This window comes from Lotus japonicus, chromosome 3 (assembly GCF_012489685.1).
Source record: "Lotus japonicus ecotype B-129 chromosome 3, LjGifu_v1.2".
Lineage (NCBI taxonomy): Eukaryota > Viridiplantae > Streptophyta > Magnoliopsida > Fabales > Fabaceae > Lotus > Lotus japonicus.
In genome coordinates, this window is record NC_080043.1 from 12,526,525 (window position 1) to 12,545,814 (window position 19,290).

Consider the following 19,290-nt stretch of genomic DNA (forward strand, 5'->3'; position numbering starts at 1 on the left):
GAGGAGGTGTGTCCTATCATTGTCCCGTCTTGAGAGACGATATTGATCGATCCATTTTGTTAGCAGCATATAGTTGCATTATAGGGAACTAACACCTGACCCTATGTTGTTGGATTTTCGTATTGGTTTATTGATATCTGATTTGATGTTACATTGTTGAGGTTATTATTATCTGAGTCCAATTTATGTTTAAGTTGTTGATATATGAGTTGAGTTATGTTGCTAGTTATTTACCATGCCAGGTAATTAAATTCGAACAACATGATTTTTCTCTTTTATACATGGTAATTGCATGGAGTTAACCCTTTCTATTTGCTACTTGTTGTTTGGGCGCTTAACGCTATTAGGCGATGGAGATCCTTCCGCCGAGGCATAGCTACTCGAGTTGGAGATCGAGTTGTAAGCGGTGGAGTAGAGGTATGAGAAGCAGCTTTGCTTCTCTTCTTCTGGATTATGTTGGAGTCTGTTTTACTTTATGAGAACTCTGTTATTAAAGTCTTGCTTCCGCCACTGTTAAAGTGCGCATGTTTATTCTGAACCTTACTTATGGTATTGTAAACTATTATTACTGTATATCGGGAAACAAGTTATCTAAATAAAGTTATGGTATGTTTCCAACCTTTTAGCCGAAGTGTTTAGTTGTTTTACAGAAAAAAAAAATTCCCTTGGTTTTTAGGGATTGCAGATTGGTCCTTAGACTTTGTTAGGTTACTAATGTGACTCCTCAGTTGAGAAATTGGGGTGTTACAATTGGACTGGGACTTATAGGGGTTAGGGTTAATATTAGGCCTTAATTAATATTATTTTTAAATATTTATACACCATCACTTTGTTGTTTTTTTATTCATATTACTAATCAAGTTTTAAGCTTGCAATTTTGTGAAATACTATCAATTGAACCAAACTCATTCAAAGTAAATTTGGTTGTCTATAAACTCCAACAGCATGTTAAGTGAAAGATTATACCGTGTGTGTCAGAATCGCACTTGTTTTAAAATTAGAATCACTTCATGTTACAGGGATTGAAGATGTTACATTTTTATCTAAAATCTTAAGTAATGAATTTATGAGTTACATCTTTTATAAAATTTTCACCTACTAATTCTTAACCAATGTTAGACTAACTCACAATTGAATTCTTAGGAAAGTAACTTTTTCCTTATCATACCAAACGCGTGATCTTATTCTCAGAATTTCTCACGGACAAAAGAATCTGACAAAAGAATTTGAAACTCATTGATCTTATTCTCAGAATTTCTATAACTGCCCTTCAAGCCAAAAAATTATGAATCTCATTTGGTTAGGTGACTGAGACTCTGAGAGCATCAATGAGTTTCATATTTTACTTTTTTTGCACAAAATAAAGTTTAGAAGGAAAAAAGGTTTTTCACTCAATTAAGTACATGCACATTCACAAGTATCAGCAACAGCTTATAATTTTTCCGATGTATCAAAAAAAAAAGCAACAGCTTATAGTGGAACTAGCTAGCATGCTTGTAGTTGGAAGTTGGAAACCGATCGACCTCAATAGGTCAGCAATATGCTAATACAACATATTACAACCCGTGTTGGCTGGCCAGCAATATTCCTCAATTTATGCAGACAAAAGGTTAAGGAAAATACTTATTAGGCACCTACTTTAGGTATAGACGCCTATCTTAAGAAGAGAGAAAAAAAAAATGTGATATATATGATATGATATTAAGAGAGATATAGATAAAAATGAGGTTTATGTGAATTTGATTGAAAGATTAAACTAATTAGCTACCAAAATTGCATCAAACAAGAATTGGGTGGATTGAAATCTTTTGTCCTCAATATGTGTATTATCATCTATCTCACTGATTAATTGTTTATATGTCAATTAAAAACCCTGATGTAGGTTTGTAACTGCCCACTCATGTGTTTTAATTGGCATGGCAGATTGGATTGGTGGGACAGGAAATTGAAATACCATTCGGGTACAGAAGACCTGATTTAAATTGGACTTAGCAGACTCAAGAGAAACAAGGATATGTATGTAATATGTAATCTACTATTTCATCTTCTGCTTTACTGAAGGTTAATTTACAACAGGATAAAATTAAGGATATAAAAGAATGAAAAATACAACAAACCTATGCAGTGTGACAAAAACTCTATCCTTCGGATAGCATACAATGAAATCTGGCAAGATACAAAAAATACTCTCAAATAGACTAAAGAATATGCAACTTTACAAAAGAAAAAAAATGGCAGAAGGACACTTCTACCATCTTGGTTGAGTATCTGAGACAGGAAGCATTTCTATGTGCCCACTTTCAACAAATCTCCGATGCCCTATCTTCTCAGCTTCTCTAGATATTTGAATATCATTAGGAAAACAATATTGATACAGAAATTTCACAAACAAACGAGGAAGCAATGCTGTTATCACAATTCCCAGCAACAACAACCAGAACAATCTACTGCCAGCAACATGGAAGAAGGCCCTGCCAAATTTGTGGAGATGCAAAGGTCAGTGCCAGAAGCAATGCAGGATTGCAAAAGTTATAAATCTAATATGCAAAGAATGGAAACAAATAATTCTCATGAATTTGATTTTCACATTTTTTTTTACAAAACATTAGTAATTATCTTACATGTTCAGATAGGAAATATGTCTAAGTGCATGTTTGGAAACTTTTTCGAAAGCCATGGTGCAACCGAAGTCATGATGGACAGAAACAACTTCCTTTAGCTTTTGCTTATGTCCACCATGATTTTGGCTTCACCGTGGTTTTCAAACAAGTTTCCAAACATTCAACATTTACACGAATGCTACAACATTGGATTTATTGTATAAAAATTATAAAAGAGAGAAGAAAATTATGCATACCAGTAACCAGGAAGTGAGGGTATAGCATCAATGATCATGACAGCAATGAAAGTTGCAACAATAGACCCCCAAATGGAAGCATGAGTCACCCAATACCATCTCACAACATCCATGGCCAAGTGTAAATTAACCAAGATAACAACTGCAAAAGTCCAAAGGTCTCCTATGCTTGCCACATCAATAGTGCTGCTCCAATATGCAAACAAGGGAGCCCAGAAGATAACTATGCTTTGCCACAAAGTATCAGCCATTGTCCACACGAATAGTCTTTTGTTGTAGGCCTCATCTCTCTGCCCAGCCCCATAGAGCTGAGGATACTTTAGCAGAGTCCTTTTACCAAGATCCTTGTCTAGAATACCAACAATGATAGTTGGCAGTGCACTGTATATTATTGAATACAATGTGGAGCTCCATTCATTTATAGCAGTTGTCAAAGTGAAAGCAGTGTAGAGCACATACCTGAAAAAGCAGAGACAAAGAACAAAGTACTAACATGTTAAAATCTGAATGAATACAGTGAATATTGAGCACATAAATAGACAAAGAACAATGTTTCTCACTTTCTCTTCCTTTGTAATCGGGTTTAAAGCACCTCTTGTGCTTTGTTTAATTAAAATTGGCTTATAAGAAAAACATAACTAGCCATAAAAAAAAACTAAATTGATTTTAATCTAAATAACAAGGTTGGTTGAATTGAGTGAAGTACCCCAATAACAAAAACTTTTGATTGAAGGTGAGGTTTTTGGCATGATTTAAAAATTTAATGACCAAAGCAGCAACATATAGCATTTGTTGGATCATAACTTACCAAAATAGGACAAAAACGAGGACAGCATTTCTGTAGAAATTGTATAGTATCATGTAACCCAGCCGTTGGTAATTCCAGTGTCCATGGACCAACAAGAGAGGAACTAAAAATCTAAACTGGCCCATTGCAAAATCTGATGACATTACAGCTTGCCGACCCTCTTGTCCACTGATTCCAACTCCAACATCAGCCATTTGAATCATGGAGACATCATTAGCACCTGCAACACATGCATAAATCAGTCATTTTTAATTATACAACCTACAACAAAATTCAGACCCATCCAAAATGATTCATTATTTTCTATCAGTGTCATAGCCGGTCCTTAGCCCGGGTAAAGGAAGAAGGTTGTGTTAGGCCTGCAGCAGCCAATGTAAAACTGGTCTTATCTTTAATATGAATCAAATGGGATAAGGCTTTTGTTATCATTGTTGATGTTGTTGACTTTTCTTTTCTTTCATTCTCTTCATTATTGTTTGTGGTTTTCAATTTTATTACCAAGGGGAATGCCAAGCTGAAACAAGTCAACAGAAAAATTCATACCATCTCCAATGGCTAGTGTCATGTCAGAAGTCCTTTTCTTCACAAGAGCCACAATTCCAGCCTTTTGCAGCGGAGCCACTCGACAACAGAGAACAACTGAACATTTACTTGCAAGTTGAAATAGCTGATACAACAGAAGCAGCCAACATTAGCAAATAAGACATCAGCAAGAAACACATTATAAACACCATCTAAGATTAAGGGAACTAACTAACCTGTTCTTCAAATTCACTGTCAAGAATATGTACAAGGCTGCCACCATCAATAATCAAAGCTATCTGATTTGAATTTGCATCAGAATTTCCTCCAGTAGTGTTGGTGAACTTTTTAGACAAGGCAAGGGCATCTTGTAACTTCTTTCTAGATGATTCTCTATTGTTGCTGTTAATTACGATCTGAGTCATGTTGTTTGTTAGAAGCTTTGAGGAGTATCCAATGGATATAGCAGTTTCTTGTTTGTCCCCGGTCAACACCCACACATGAATGCCTGCAGTCCTTAGAGACTCAATGGCTTCTGGCACACCTTGCTGCAGTTTATCTTCAATAGCAGATGCTCCCAAAATGCATACATTGTTCTCTACATTGTTCGAAATCTTTCGAAGCAACGCGGACCTGCCAAACAAAGCAGTGCTTGCTGCCTCATATGCAGCATGCCATTCCTCAAATTCTAATGCATTCAGTTCCCTCATCCCAATAACAAGTGTCCTCAAACCCAGTGAAGAAAAAGAGTGAAGATGGTTTTCAGTGGCTTTGATTAAGTCTGTGTTAGATGATTTATCTCTCACACTAAGCATGGTTGTATCTGCCCCTTTGACAAAAAGTTTCACAGAATTGTCAGGGTTCCCCAATATAACTGACATTCTCTTCCTATCACTGTCAAATTCATGCAAACCCAAGACATTGAACCTGTTTTGCACATTATGGAAAGATTCATTAGAAAGAGGATAACCATTACCAAATTACATTAGATTTCATGTTATTTGTTAAATATCAAGATAAGTAAACTCACTATGTATGTGAACTACACAATCACATAGCCAGGGAAAAAGGAAGACCAACAATGCATACAGCATATACAAGACTTCCTTTAATGACATTAATGATCACTACTAGTAATTACATATATATATATATATATATATATATATATATATATATATATATATATATATATATATTGGTAAAACAACAAAATGCACAAGAAAACCCATCAAAATATTTTCAGACACCCTTTCCAATCTGGTTGAAGAAAATTAACATTAACATTACACTATGAACAAGATATTGTCATTGTAAAAATAGTAAGTTTGTGAGTAAAAACAAAAAATTCAACTTACTTTTGTCTTTCTCCATGAATATCGATGACTATATGGCCTGAGGTTCGTTCTATAAGCATAAAACCATAGGCGGCGGCAGCATATGCTAATGCTTGTTCATCTGGTGACTCCCCTTGGTAATCTATCAGCTTGACATCAGGATCAGGTGTGTCAACTACAATAGGCACAATAGTATTGCAGGTTGCCAGTGCTAGGAAAAAATCACGAATCCTTTTTCCTTCCATATTTCCAACTCCACTTCTTGCTAACCGCAAAAGCTCCAGATTAACTTTCACCTTCATCTTCGGTCTCAAGATCTTTCCATCCACTGAGAACATACAATGACAGAAAACAAAACATGTCATTTCAATTATAAACAAAAATAATATCAATGGACTACTAGAACAGAACACATATCTCAGGACGAATTAAGAAACCTCACCTTGCACAGAGTTCTCAACTTCCTCATCTTTCGTAGAACTGTAATCAACCCCCCAGATGCTAGCACATTGAAACTCCATCTTATTCTCAGTAAGTGTACCTGTTTTATCTGAGAATACATATTTAATCTGCCCCAAATCTTCATTAATGTTCAAAGCCCTGCACTGAAATCTAGCATTTGTTGCCTCATCATACATTCGGTTGTCCCGGATCATGAAGTAAGCCTGGCCAACACGAACAAGCTCCATAGAAATGTACAGGGATATAGGAATCATGACCTGGAACACTATAACTGACATGAGGAATGTGAACAAGATTTCGAACCCCCATCCATAGTATTTATAGGTATCATTTTCCCCTTCTGAAACATCAAGCTTCCTATAATAAGGCAAGAGATTCAACTCATCCTTGTGGCGCTTTAACCAAACAGCAGCACAAACTGAGGTGACTGTACACAGTGCTACAAGAAAGAAAGAGAGCATGATGATTTCAGAATTCATCCGCGTCTCGAGCCGGCTCCTCTTTGATGGAGCTCCTGAACTGTTGAGCATTGCTTTGGTTTCACTCCCACAATACACAGCAACACCAATTGCCCAAATAGTATTCTTGAGCTCACACCCTCTAAGAACAATATTGGAGGATCCTAGTGACAATTTCTTGCCATCAACTTCCATGTTGCCATGAAACCCATAAATGTTCCTGTTTGGCTTCTCACACTTGATCAAACCATTCAAGCTGTCCTTCCCAGGCACCTTTGAACCTGTCTCTTGTTTTGCATACCTAGTCTTCAAATTGGACTCTCCATCAAGATTCAGGGTCTGCACATATGCAACCCCAGTTGGATCACTAGTTGAGAGCAACACAATATCACAAGGAATAGCCTCATTTACATTGATTTTTATGATCTCACCAACCCTTATATCAGTCCATTTCTTCTCTACAAATTCACCATTAACCAAAACTGATGCTAACCTGTTATTCTCAACTTTGTCAGACTGGTGCCTCCTCCAATCTTCATAGCCATCCTTCACAGCTGTAACAAGCAGGACAAAAGCCAATGGCAAAATTGAAACACCCCTCCCAAACACTGCAAGCTGAGGAAGCTGATTGAGAATTGCAATTATCAGAAAATACACATAAGCAACTCTATGAAACTGTTCAAACAGATTCCTTGGGATGAAAGTGAGGATGGAGTATTTCGCGGTGCGGATTGAGTTTCCTGCGAATTGAACCGTCTCATTCGTCTTCTCAGGGTCATCTATACAAACAATTCGTGCATCTTCATCACTGAGTTCCCTCTGAGACATGCTGAGTCTTCCAGAATCACCACCACCACCCTTTGAGGAGCCATAACGAACAGGTAGCCTCTTTGACCCTGAAGGTAAGAAACTCACTTCCTTAACAGAGTTGCTCCTCTCAGAGTGAATTGACATGGATGGTGATGAATTTGATGAGTTCTTCTCAACTGGGTTGCTAGTATCCACCCCAGAGAAAGTAACAGTGTTGCTGGAACTTGACTTTGATTTGGATAGCTCAGAAAAAACTGGAATGGTAGGAAAATCTTGTTGATTGGGAGTTCTTGGAGATGGTAATAGAAGTGGCCTCTTAGAAGTGCCCATGATGCAAAACCACAAGCTTCAAGCTTATCTTACAAGTCACAAGGTCACAGATATTCTTCAAACCATTGACAACAATGAAAAAAATGTGAAGTATATGAAAACTATAAATTATTCCCACTACAACTTGATGAAATAAGACCAACCCAGAACAGAAAAATTGAGCTGAAGAATGAATGTGTTTTTGCAGCAAATTTGGAAAGTTGGTCTTTGAATGAATAAACTATAGTTGCATGTTGAGAAGGGCAACTATATAGAGAAAGAGGTTGTGTATTATAAGACAAAGGGTGTTGATGAAGAAGGAAAAATAAGAAGCGTGTTGGAGAGAGAGGTTAGAAGTCAAAGGCAATGTAGAAGGAAGAAGAAAGAGTGAGTCTACAACGGACATTGCAAGGAAATGAAGAACATTAGAAGTTAGAACCAGTCGTAATGGGTGGCGACAGCATGTGTGTCCAGAAACATATATTAAATTAAAATTTACTATTAATAAACAATTTACATTAAATAATGTATGTCTTTGATTATTAGCAGTACTAAACAAGATTAGTTGTTGTAAGTGATTAGTATCAATAGGTAGATAGCTGCGTTCTTTAAGCAACTAGTTCAGAGTAGAGACTGATCTCTGGACAGTATGTGTGTTATGAAAAATAATTTGTTGAGAGAAACTTACGTACTAATGTGATCTCTAAATATCAAAGTGATTAGTATTAGAATTGTCGACGGTATGTTGTGGTAGTACCTTAAAAAAACTAAACAAGATTAGTAAATGTGCTACTATTCGTTCAGTTTGTTTATTCATAGAAGAATGAAGGAAAAGTCTCACACTCTGGACATGAAGGAGAGAGAGAGAGTTACCAATCAAGGAATGAATACATCGTGTTTAATCATGTTCTAGAAAGTCTGCTTCGATGATTTTAATAATCAATTTGGGGTGTCTGAATTTGACCGGAGGAACTTTTATACAAATGGATTTGGTATTTTTATTTAATTATCCTTAGTTAAGTGGATTTGTACACATGTGGACGTACAAGGATTATTACAATCATGTACAAGTATTTTTGTTTTAAGACACATATCCTCCGGTACACTGTTGTGTCAAAAAAAATATTAAACTCTTTTTTTGGGGAGCAGCCTTCATATGTAATTATTTTTAGGTCCTTTCATCAGCTGTCTCAACGGGAAATGGGCACAATGCGACTAATTTGGTTCGGGATACAGTAGTGATATCCAAGACCACAAAGATATTATTTTTTATTTCAAAGAAGATCGAACCCGAGTCAGGAGTCTAAGCGAAATCTCTTAAGAAAATGCACATTTACCACTTATGTCAGCTCTTATGGTTGCCTATAATTGTTAGTTACGTAATAATTTGGATTGATGCTTCTGTTTTGTCCCTTCAATAAGCTTGAGAAACGTCAACAGAGGGCTGGCTACTCTAATTGCATCTATTCCCATTCTAATGATGTTAATTTTGACGTATAAATATAGTGTATACCACGATACATCTAATTTTTTCTTTATTTTTATTCTTTCTCACATATTAGTATATTACATCAATCACTTTTCTCTTTTCTATCTTTTTTTTATATCGAAAAGATAAATTATATCCGCTAGTAATTGATCTTTGAATCTCCTCCTACTGAATCCAAATGTCTCTCAGTTCCTACTCCTACATGGACCTTCCCTACCTTTCTTATTATAAGTGAATGCTAGATGTTTGTATTATGTAAATTTCTACAAATAATTTTTCATTATAACTATACTTTGTTTAACTAGTTGACACATACGTCATATTAAGCGCGTGAGTCTTTCTATTTAGAAGTGTGCAAAATATTATTTATCTTTATAAACCCTAATGAGAAAAACTATGGTTAAGAAAAAAAATATATATTATGTTCAAATTCATATATATCTTAGGTCTGAGCTCCAACATTGAATAAAGGTATGTTCACACCTCTCCACCTTCACTTATGAAGAGAATCAAAGAGATATGTAAAGAAAAAAGAGAATTAAAGATGCATGATTAGTGATGATGTAATAGGAAAAGAAGTGAGAGATGTGCTCGAGCATGCGAAGGAGATGAATCTTCCTCCGGAGACTCTAGTGTTGTAGCAAATTTTAGAATTATTGTCTCGAAGTTGGGGGATGAACGTAGTTTAGATTCCTCGTGGTGGAAATGGTGTAGTGAATTGGTTGCTAGGAAAGGAGCTTATAGTCCACCGACAACCATCAGGGTGGTTGATAGACCTGATGCAGAGTTGGAAACAATTCTGTTGAAAGGCTCATTATCAGTTCTTTAATGTGTTCGTTTCTTGTTAGTTTTCTCAAGGGAAAAAAAAACTTCAGTCCTAAAAATTATTTTTTTACTGTTCTAAATTATGTTCAATAACATAAAAAAAATGCATTAGTTAGAGGCAATATTTTGCATCCGTTGAACGTTGAAACAATACAACTACATGCGTGACTGTAATGTCACGGATATTGTTATCATCACTGCTTCGGAGCTGCGCCACCCATTGCGCCGCCGCACAATGCCACGCCCAAAGCGTGCTCCAAGCTCTACTCCCCAATGTCACTCTCGAAACCGACCTCTTACTAGCCTACTCCAGGTTGGGCCTTCTGGGCCACGCTCGCAAACTGTTCGACAAAATGCCTGAAAGAAACATGCACTCCTGGAACATCATGATCGCTTCCTACGCCCAAAGTTCCATGTATTCTGATGCATTAACGGTTTTTCGCGCGTTCAGGCGCTGTGGCCTGAGACCCGACCATTACACATTGCCGCCGTTGTTCAAAGCTTCTTTGGGAGCTGGTGAAGATTGTGTGGGAACCGTGTGTCATTGTTTGGTGATCAAGCTCGGGTACGAGAGATACGTTGTTGTAACTAACTCTGTGCTGGAGTTTTACCTCAAATGTGGGACCATGTCTCAGGCTTTGTGCCTGTTTCCCAAAGATAATGCTGAAAGGTATGAAAAAGTAATTTATAAAGAAAATGATTCGTAGACATTCGCATAGTGCAGACATTCCGTAGAAGCTCAGAGTGAGAAATGAAGTGAAAAGAAAGAAGTAATTGATGTGATATATGTAAGAAGAGAGAGATAGAGAGAAAAATGATGTGTATGTTAGGTGTTTGTTTGTATGTTCAAGTATCATTTCTGAATTTATAATATTTGCACAAACATTAGTTCTTACTGAACCACTAATTTCATTTCAAGTGTTTATAAGGGTCAAATTATCCCTGTATTAAAGAAGTCCTTATTTGATATTTAAGAATAAAGGTGTAGGGCTTGCATGACAGATGTGAGTATAGTTTGTGGGTTTGTTAACTAATATATTAAGTTTAGGGGACTAGTTTGACGATCTTTGTAAATGTTGCGGAGGAATTTGTTGATTCACTGTTTGGTTGTATCTCTAGTTTCGCTTCTTATGGTTTCTTACAAAATAGTATGGCTTGTTTTCAAATATGTTTTATAGGGATTCAGTGACATGGAATTTGATGATCTCGGGGTTTGGAAGGGCAGGTTTGTATGCAGATGCTGTGCATTGTTTCAGAGAAATGTTGCAGCATCAGAATCGGATGAAGGTGGATTATATGACACTTCCTAGCATTTTGAGTGCTTGTGGAAGGGAAGGGGATTTGTTGAAAGTAAAGGAAGTGCATGGCTTTGTTGTGAGGAGCTTTGGTTTTGATGCTGATGCTCCCACTGGGAATGCGTTGATTGATAGTTATGGCAAGTGTGGATGTTTGAATTATGTGGAGAAGGTTTTCAGGACCATGGGACAAGTGAATTTGGTGACGTGGACAACTATGATATCTTGTTATGGAATGCATGGAAAGGGAGATGAATCAGTTTTGCTGTTTGAGAAGATGGTGGATGAAGGGTTTAGACCGAATGCTGTTACAATAACGGCAATCTTAGCCAGTTGTAGCCACTCTGGTCTGATAGATCAAGGCAAGAAGATTTTCAGCTCTATGAATTCAGATTATGGATTTGAGCCCACTGCTGAGCATTATGCTTGTATGGTGGATCTTTTTGGCCGCTGTGGGTGTCTTGAGGAAGCTCTTCGGTTGTTGGAAAGAATGAAGTCATCATCAGTGACAGGAAGCATGTGGGGCGCCCTTCTTGCTGGCTGTGTGATGCACAAAAATGTTGAAATTGGAGAAGTTGCGGCTCGTCATCTTTTTCAGTTAGAACCGAATAATCCTAGCAACTATGTTGCTTTGTGTGGTATCTATCAATCTCGTGGTATGGTTGATGGCTTTTCATCTGTTAGATCAAAGATGAGGGGTTTAGGCTTAATTAAAACTCCTGGTTGTAGCTGGATCAATATTGCAGGAAGGGCTCATAAATTCTACCAAGGAGATCTTTCGCATCCACTTGCTCATATGATTTTCAAGATAATATATGAAATTAGCAACATTCAGTTAATGACTAATGGTTTGGGACTAGGAAATCTGCTACATGATGATGATACCATGTTCGTGGGTTTGTAGAGCATTTTATCCAGTTCATCTGATTAGAGCCAGGCAGGGATCGCCATTAAAGTAATGTGTTTGCTAAATGTTAAAGTTATTATTCTTTTTCATTACAGGCATAATGTCTCAAATCATCTATTGTGGTGTAAGCTAACTGTTATTTTTTTAAGTTTTTGATTCTTTTTAGTTATGCTCCTGAAGATTTGCTGCCCAAACTATTTTTTCCTACAATTCTATTTCGTTTTTGCTTTTTTTCTAAAATAAATTAATATAGTATTAAAATCTTAAAGTTCCTGTTGTTTTAAACCAGGGTGTCAAGACTTGAGGCTCTTTCATCTCGAAGCTTATAAATGATTTCACCTGAAATTGTTATCATTTAATTTCAGTGCATGCCATTACATAGGTCAGTCATCCGTTATGCCTTGATCATCATTTTTTATGGCTTTTCTTTTCCACCTCCTATTTCGAATTGTTTTTTTCACTTGATTTCTTGGTTTAGTTTTACTCAAATGACATTTGCAACTTCTCTGGTTTACGGATGCTTATTCTTTCCACTATTTTTAATCTTCACTCCTTTCATTCATTCCTATTAGTTTACCATAAGAACTACATCTTTGAATTTCTTCCCTTGAGCTATAGTAGATCTTATATACTTCTGGTAATTTCTTTCGTAGATAGCCTATTAATTTCAGTTAACAATTCCAGTTCATGAGAAAAGCATATTACAGAATTCCAATCTTTATTGCTTTGATTTTCCAGAAACTACACTTTGCAAGCTGGTATGTTTGTGTTATCATGTGGTTTTGCATTTTCATGATGATTAAGATCTGTTTCCACTATGTCAATTGCAAATTCTACACACAATTTGTAAACTAGTGATTTGCATTACATTGCTTATTCCTTTCTGCAAGCTTGATCTTTCAAACTCTTGTTATTTGTATCTTTTCAGAAGTGCTCGAAAATTGTAGATGTTGGAAGGTGAAGATGACCGTTTTAAATTGTCTGTTTATAATAAGGATTTCCTCATAATACAACTGACTTCGTAGCAGTACTGAAACTTCTCTCTTTCCAAGTGTTTGGGACTTGAGTTTTTATTGAAGAATTTTTATGGCAAGTTGGATCCTAATTCCACTGATGATCATCTGAGGAAAAATTTTACTGTATGGAGAATAGGTTAGTGTGAAGATTCTAGCAGGCAACAATGTGGATTGTCCAATTTGCAAACAGGTAATATAACCTCCTCTTATACATTTGATATTTAACTTGTGTGAAAACTGAAATTATTTTCTTGTATAGGAACCACTCTCAATATTGTGCCTTGATTTTTCATGCATCAGGAGCTTGCACAGAAGAGGCATTGTAAATTTTAAATGGAATGCAGTTGGGAGGACAATTTTTTCCCGTCTTTCATGGGGCCGCAGTCCTTCAAACAAACACTTAATTTATATCTACTAATTGTTGTAATGTAACTCTGTACTGACTTGCCATTGTCTTTCCGATTCTCTTCCATGACTGCATGCTGTGTTTCTCAGGCTCTGATAGATTCAAACCAGAGAATGGTGCTGGTGGATATTATGGATATCCTCAAGGTGTGAAAATTATGGGGTATGCAAGTAACCAACCACCATAGAAACAGCAGCAAATATAATGTAGCTGAATCTCACTGCTCATATTTCTGTTCTTTTGTAATCGTATGAACATTGAAATTGAAATTTCATGGGAAACACCTTTTGTATACATAAAATATAACTTGCTGAATACTTATTTGATATTATAAGAGGATATAAAAAAATAGTTAGTTAGCTTGTTATAGGGTGGTTACAACTTACAATTCTGTGACTTAGCTAGCTTTCTTAATCAATTTTCCTTATGGCAACTCATATATATATACATGACCTACTTGTATTGTTCATTCAGATTGTTGAGTAATAATCATTGAATCCATTCTTCTTTCTCTTTGGTTTTTGCTCATACTCATAAAATGGTATCAGAGCCCTCGCATCACGATTCCGCTATCATGGTGAGAACTTTTGCTCATGGAGAGAATCCTTCAACGGTGGTGCACTAGTGGTTGTTGATCCCACTTAGAATCTATCAAGCCTCTATCACATTCACCCTTGTGAAAACCCTTCAGCACCCATGATGAATCCGCTTGTCAATGGAAAAATTATCAATCTTAGGCTCGAGCTTTGATTGGAGCGAATATTTTAGTGTAGTCAATTCCTTTAACTTGGTTATTTCCTACTATCACAAAGTCAAGCTTCAAATCGTTCAACCGAACCATCAAAATTATATTTTATCTAATAAACCTACTATCACGAGACGTACTTTAAATTGTTCAGCTGAGAATGTTGGTATTTTGTTTTGTACACGACTTGTTGCCAATGGTCATCTTTCGTGACTTCACCCAAAATATTGAAGTTCAACATTAACAACTCCCGAAAAATGCCTATGGTTCACAAAGAATTCTTAACAACATACATCATATATAATGTGTTTAGGATATAGGGTGTATCTCAGAACCATGGTAGTTGAATCGTGTATCGTATCGTGTATCGAAAAATCTATTTTTCGTATCATGTATCGTATCGTATTATGTATCGTACGATACAAACACAAACAAAAATAAGTCATAAATGAAAAATATATGATATATATAATACAATTAATCAAAATATGACAAATGCAAGTCTTCATCTCCTTCAAAATCATCAATAACATGACAAATGCAAAGCACTTCCATACTTGCTAAACTATGCTTTGATCCTACAAGGCTACAACTTAATAAAGAGTTAAAATTGAACCCTTGTCAAGAGTTGAAAGTGAGAATTTAGGGTAATTTCAATCCCTAAATAGATTAGGTCAGGTGGGTCGACCCACTTTGGCCCAGATTAAAAAAAAAAACCCGTAAAAAAACGCTAGAAAAACAAATATCCAACCCTGTTTGCCCAGTTTCTGTATCGTGTGATACAACGATACATGATACGATACAATTGATACAGACGCGATACAAGGACAATTCGATACACAGGTACGATACATATCATTTACCTAAAATAATGTATCGTATCGCGTATCGTATCGGTGTATCGGCCGATACTTACTACCATGCTCAGAACTAAAACCTTGATATTTGTCAAAATGTGGGGATTAAAATTCAAAACCATTTTGACGAGGGACTAAAATCAAATTTCTCCCAAAATTGTCGTTTAAGAAAGAAAAACAAAAGGTGAGCGAGGAAGAGTGAGAAAATGCACAGAGCTATGGAAGAAGAAGGTATCGAGTTTGAGAAGAAGGTTTCGATAAACGATACAATGGAGGTTGATCCAACCAGAATCATCGTTTTGCTTCGTGATTTTCTCGGCATTCAGCAACGAAGAGCCGAAGCTTATTCCAACCTCAAAAGGTTCGTTACTCTAATTTTCCTTTTCGCTTTACCATTACATATCTATTTTCTGCGAGTTTCCTTTGATTTAGGGTTCGCATTTCTGCGAGTTTTTCTACTTGCAAGTTAATTAATTGTATTTAGCTAATTAGCTTTGGGATGCATAAATCAAAGGGATTAATGCTACTTATGCACAGTGTTGTTAATTGCGGATAGCGGGTCATGGTGGTAAGCTGAAATCCCGCCATACATGACGAATATTGAAATTGCGGGATATGACGGAATATGGCGGGATATCGGCCATGGTGGAAAGCCAAAAAACCGCCATGGGAAACTGCCATGGCGGATATTTGATAACACTGCTTGGGCATTGATTTTAGTAACACCGCTTTACATTCTCATACCATCCCCTTTTGGCATTTTTCCGCATTCATGATTGCGGAATGTATTTTTTCATTTATTTGTATTATGCACTTATGTTTGCAGTGTGTGATTGGTTTCCGCGAACATTAGTGCAGTAGATTTGGGTGGTGAGAGAATGTGTGAGAGTGGTATCGAAATCAATGCCCAATACTCTCTAGTGCTGCTGTTTGTGTTTCGTAATTACATTGGGATTGACGCTTTGGTTCAATTTCGGACTTTGCAGGGGTTTTTCTGACTACATGACTTCTGGAGGGGAGTTGGCTTACCAGCAGCTTTGCAGTGGAATTACAACAGAGTTTAATGATTGCTCAAAAAAGGTTCGACACATGATCCCAACATTGTCTTTTCGTTAAATAAATAAATTATTTGATTTTACAGCATTCCTTTAACAATTTTTCATTTCTGATTTAGCATAGGTTCTTGAAATGGAGTCACTTTTTCGGAGCCCTGACTATTGCCGGGTTGATCTGGCACAGATTCTTAGAGCTGTTCAAGATCAGGAAAAGCAGAAACTACATCTGGTATGCTTCTGTGTTTGTATAAGGATAGTTCTTCTACTAAAAATAAAAGTCAGTGTTTAAATTGGGGTGAATTGTTAGTTAGGTCCTTTAGAGATATATAGTCAGTCACTTTATTCTTCTCTCTAGAGTAGTGTTGATCATCAAACTAAAACATGATACCCTACATGCTTCTAAATTTCTGTGTGTCTAGATATCAAGTGAGAACTCTGTCGTGTTAACACTAAGCTTGTAAGCACAAAAGTCGTGTTTAATCCCACTATAAGTAGTAGTTTAATAAATTGATCATGTTGGATGTTCAGCCTGTATATTGAAGTTTCATACCCCCTAGGATGTGGCTTCATGTGCTTTGGCCCCAGGGTTGTTCTACCTGTTAGGGCTCTTTCAGTACCATAAATGGTAGCTCATCCTGGTGTACCCCCAACCCCAAATGTAGGTTTCTTTATTTCTTCCTTTTTTGGGACCATACCAGATATAGGCTTCAAACCACCTGATTTAGAATAGCGAAAGTTTATGTTATGCACTCAGCAAAACTCTTGATTAGACTAGCCTAGTTTATCCAACTTAGTTATTAAACCTTCTGCTATGATGCAAAATCAGACAACTCCTTAAGCCTATGTGAGTGTGGTGGCAACTGGTCACCAAGAACAAGCTACTCCATGTGTATTTGAACCCCACCAGTTAACAAACAAAAATGAATAAGAAAGTAAGTAAAGAGAATTTAAACCCTGAAAGGGCTAGTCAATATCTAGACATCTTTAGATATGTTTAAGTTTCTCATACTTAAACAGCATTCTTTGGGACTGATCTGACTTAACACATAAATTATATACAGATACATATCCAATCACCCTACAAGGTTAAAGGTTTAAAGGAAAAAATGAGTTGAATGGAACTATCATGTTTACTTTGCCTCCCTCTTCCTCAGATGTGTTGCTTGCAGTTGTTTTACATTGCAGTATTCAATCATATAAGATTGATATCAACTAGTTATCTTCTTGCTCTTATAGTTTCCTCCCTGACGTAGAACTCATTATTTTTAACTGCAACTTACCGTTTCTTGCAACTCAATTAATTGTAAGTATCATTCATTCAAATGATTAGTCTTTGACTCTTTGCTGACAATTACTTTACTTTTAAAGACAGCGACAATTCAGTTGTTAAAGAAAGCCGGCCGCCCATCTGAACGTCTGGTGAGCCATGAGAATTGCAAATACACAAAGCCATCGGAGCATGTGTGTGCAAATGTTCAGGAGATTACAGAAGCTTCAGGGACTGAAGAAGCAGAAGCGGATGCTGAGTATGATAATGCTCTAAAGGAAGCTATTAGAGGAGTCCAGGATGCTGTCATGGCCATAAATGAACATCTAGAAGAAGTCAGATATGAAATTGCTGCCCTTGAAGTAGAGTGATTCTTTGCGTGTTCATTTGCTACAAATTTACTCACATTCAATCACAATTATTTGCCTGTGAATGTGTAGGTGCAGACGCTCAGTGCTAATGCTAACCAATATTGCTATGTACATAGGCGCCCTAAATGCTGCTCATGAGTTTTGTTTTGTTATAAGCAGTTTATGATAAAATCGCAAAAAAAAATCATGGATTTTTATTTATATGCGCCTGTCTCTTGATAAATGTATGGTTATGTGAATAAGTTTTCTGGTTTGGACTTCTAGTCCTGGCTCCTAGGTTTTAGATTTTATTATTTTTGTTTGGTCAAGTCCTGAGGTTCTGGATGAGTCAACTAATTTGTCCTTCACGAGAAAAAAAAAGTACTACTAGAAAAAAAAAATCGAAAAGTAGAAAAATTCTTTTAAGCCTACATGGGTAAACATGGAAAAAGAAAATTAATGTTACTTAAATATTGGAAAATAACTTATATTTTGGGATAAAACACAAAAAAAAAAATGACTTGTAATAAGGGGCAAAGAGAGTATATAATTTGCACATGAGATGTCTTTAAGATGGAAGTCGACTATTTAATTGTCTATGGTGTTAAGTCTTAAGACGTCTAAAGTCTTAAATCGCTAGAGTTAGAATGTTAATAAATAATAATATTGAAATTATAAAGGCTATGTGCCAAAGACTTGTATTTTAGATAATTTATCAAGGACCGACTCCAAACATAAAATTAACGTACTGAAGAAGTCAACGCAATAATAAAAGTCAACTATTTCTAGCTTTTGAACATTGGACTTATTTAACTTTAAGATCGTCTCGAATTTAATTTTATAAGGGATTATCTGGAGAAGACATATGTTGCACGACCTACCCAAAAAAAATTATCGTTTTACCCAAAAGATACAAATGAAGATTTATCATGAAGACTAGACTAACTTAAGTTAAACGTATGCAAGGAAGCAGCTAAGATCAAGATCTTTATGTGTCTAACCAATTTTAGATAAGATCTCAAAACTATTTTTGGTATAAAGTTCGCATAGAAGAACATTGAACAACATTGTCAATAATTAAATGCAGAATCGTTAAAAGGAGCATTGAGTCTAATATATTTATTCTCAAGACCATCTATAAATATCGTGGAAAGAAGAATGAAGACACATATCTATTGCATACGATCCAATTGTTTCAAAGCGGTAAGATTCTATATTCTTTCTTGAGAAAATCTCTTTTAAGAAGCCAAAACCTTAGAAATACTAGAATATAGTGTTTTTTCTTATCTTCGTAACTACCCACAAGGAGTATTGGGCGATAAAATATTTTCTTGTAAAAGTGTGATTTCATGAAGAAGCAAAGTTACAAAGAATATTTGTAAGTGTGAGCTTTAAGATGTTTTTTTGAACTCAAGCTTTAAGATGTTTGAAGCAAAAGAATATTTGTGCGTGGAAGTCCATAGAATATTTGTTTAGTATAAATCTTGGCTTTTATCAAGGATTGCACGTAGCTCA

The 19,290-nt window shown here is 36.1% G+C and overlaps 3 protein-coding genes across 6 annotated transcripts; 2 read left to right on the forward strand and 1 right to left on the reverse strand.

Moving 5' to 3' along the window:
* Positions 1-2,015: 2,015 nt before the first annotated feature.
* On the reverse strand, positions 2,016-7,968 carry LOC130745381 (phospholipid-transporting ATPase 1-like). Its single transcript, XM_057597582.1, has 7 exons — positions 5,967-7,968; positions 5,546-5,852; positions 4,424-5,114; positions 4,209-4,332; positions 3,666-3,885; positions 2,858-3,316; positions 2,016-2,471 (listed from the first exon to the last, which is right to left on the reverse strand). The coding sequence occupies exons 1-7, from the start codon at positions 7,582-7,584 to the stop codon at positions 2,249-2,251; spliced, it is 3,642 nt and encodes a 1,213-aa protein (XP_057453565.1). The 5' UTR covers positions 7,585-7,968; the 3' UTR covers positions 2,016-2,248.
* Positions 7,969-9,548: 1,580 nt separating this feature from the next.
* LOC130749540 (pentatricopeptide repeat-containing protein At3g57430, chloroplastic-like) lies at positions 9,549-13,970 on the forward strand. Of its 4 annotated transcripts, none has more exons than XR_009022958.1 (5): positions 9,550-10,547; positions 11,056-12,127; positions 12,369-12,461; positions 13,008-13,285; positions 13,355-13,970. XR_009022958.1 is itself a non-coding variant. In XM_057602915.1 (2 exons), exons 1-2 carry the CDS (start codon positions 10,051-10,053, stop codon positions 12,074-12,076), a joined length of 1,518 nt encoding a protein of 505 aa, XP_057458898.1. In that variant the 5' UTR covers positions 9,549-10,050; the 3' UTR covers positions 12,077-12,361. The 4 variants fall into 4 exon arrangements, 1 of the variants encoding a protein (XP_057458898.1); XR_009022957.1 differs by having other exon boundaries at positions 13,396-13,968; XR_009022959.1 differs by lacking the exon at positions 12,369-12,461 and having other exon boundaries at positions 13,396-13,968.
* Positions 13,971-15,286: 1,316 nt separating this feature from the next.
* Positions 15,287-17,997, forward strand: LOC130749769 (uncharacterized). Its single transcript, XM_057603143.1, has 4 exons — positions 15,287-15,464; positions 16,090-16,183; positions 16,283-16,387; positions 17,527-17,997. Exons 1-4 carry the CDS (start codon positions 15,310-15,312, stop codon positions 17,794-17,796), a joined length of 624 nt encoding a protein of 207 aa, XP_057459126.1. The 5' UTR covers positions 15,287-15,309; the 3' UTR covers positions 17,797-17,997.
* The last annotated feature ends 1,293 nt before the right edge of the window (positions 17,998-19,290 follow it).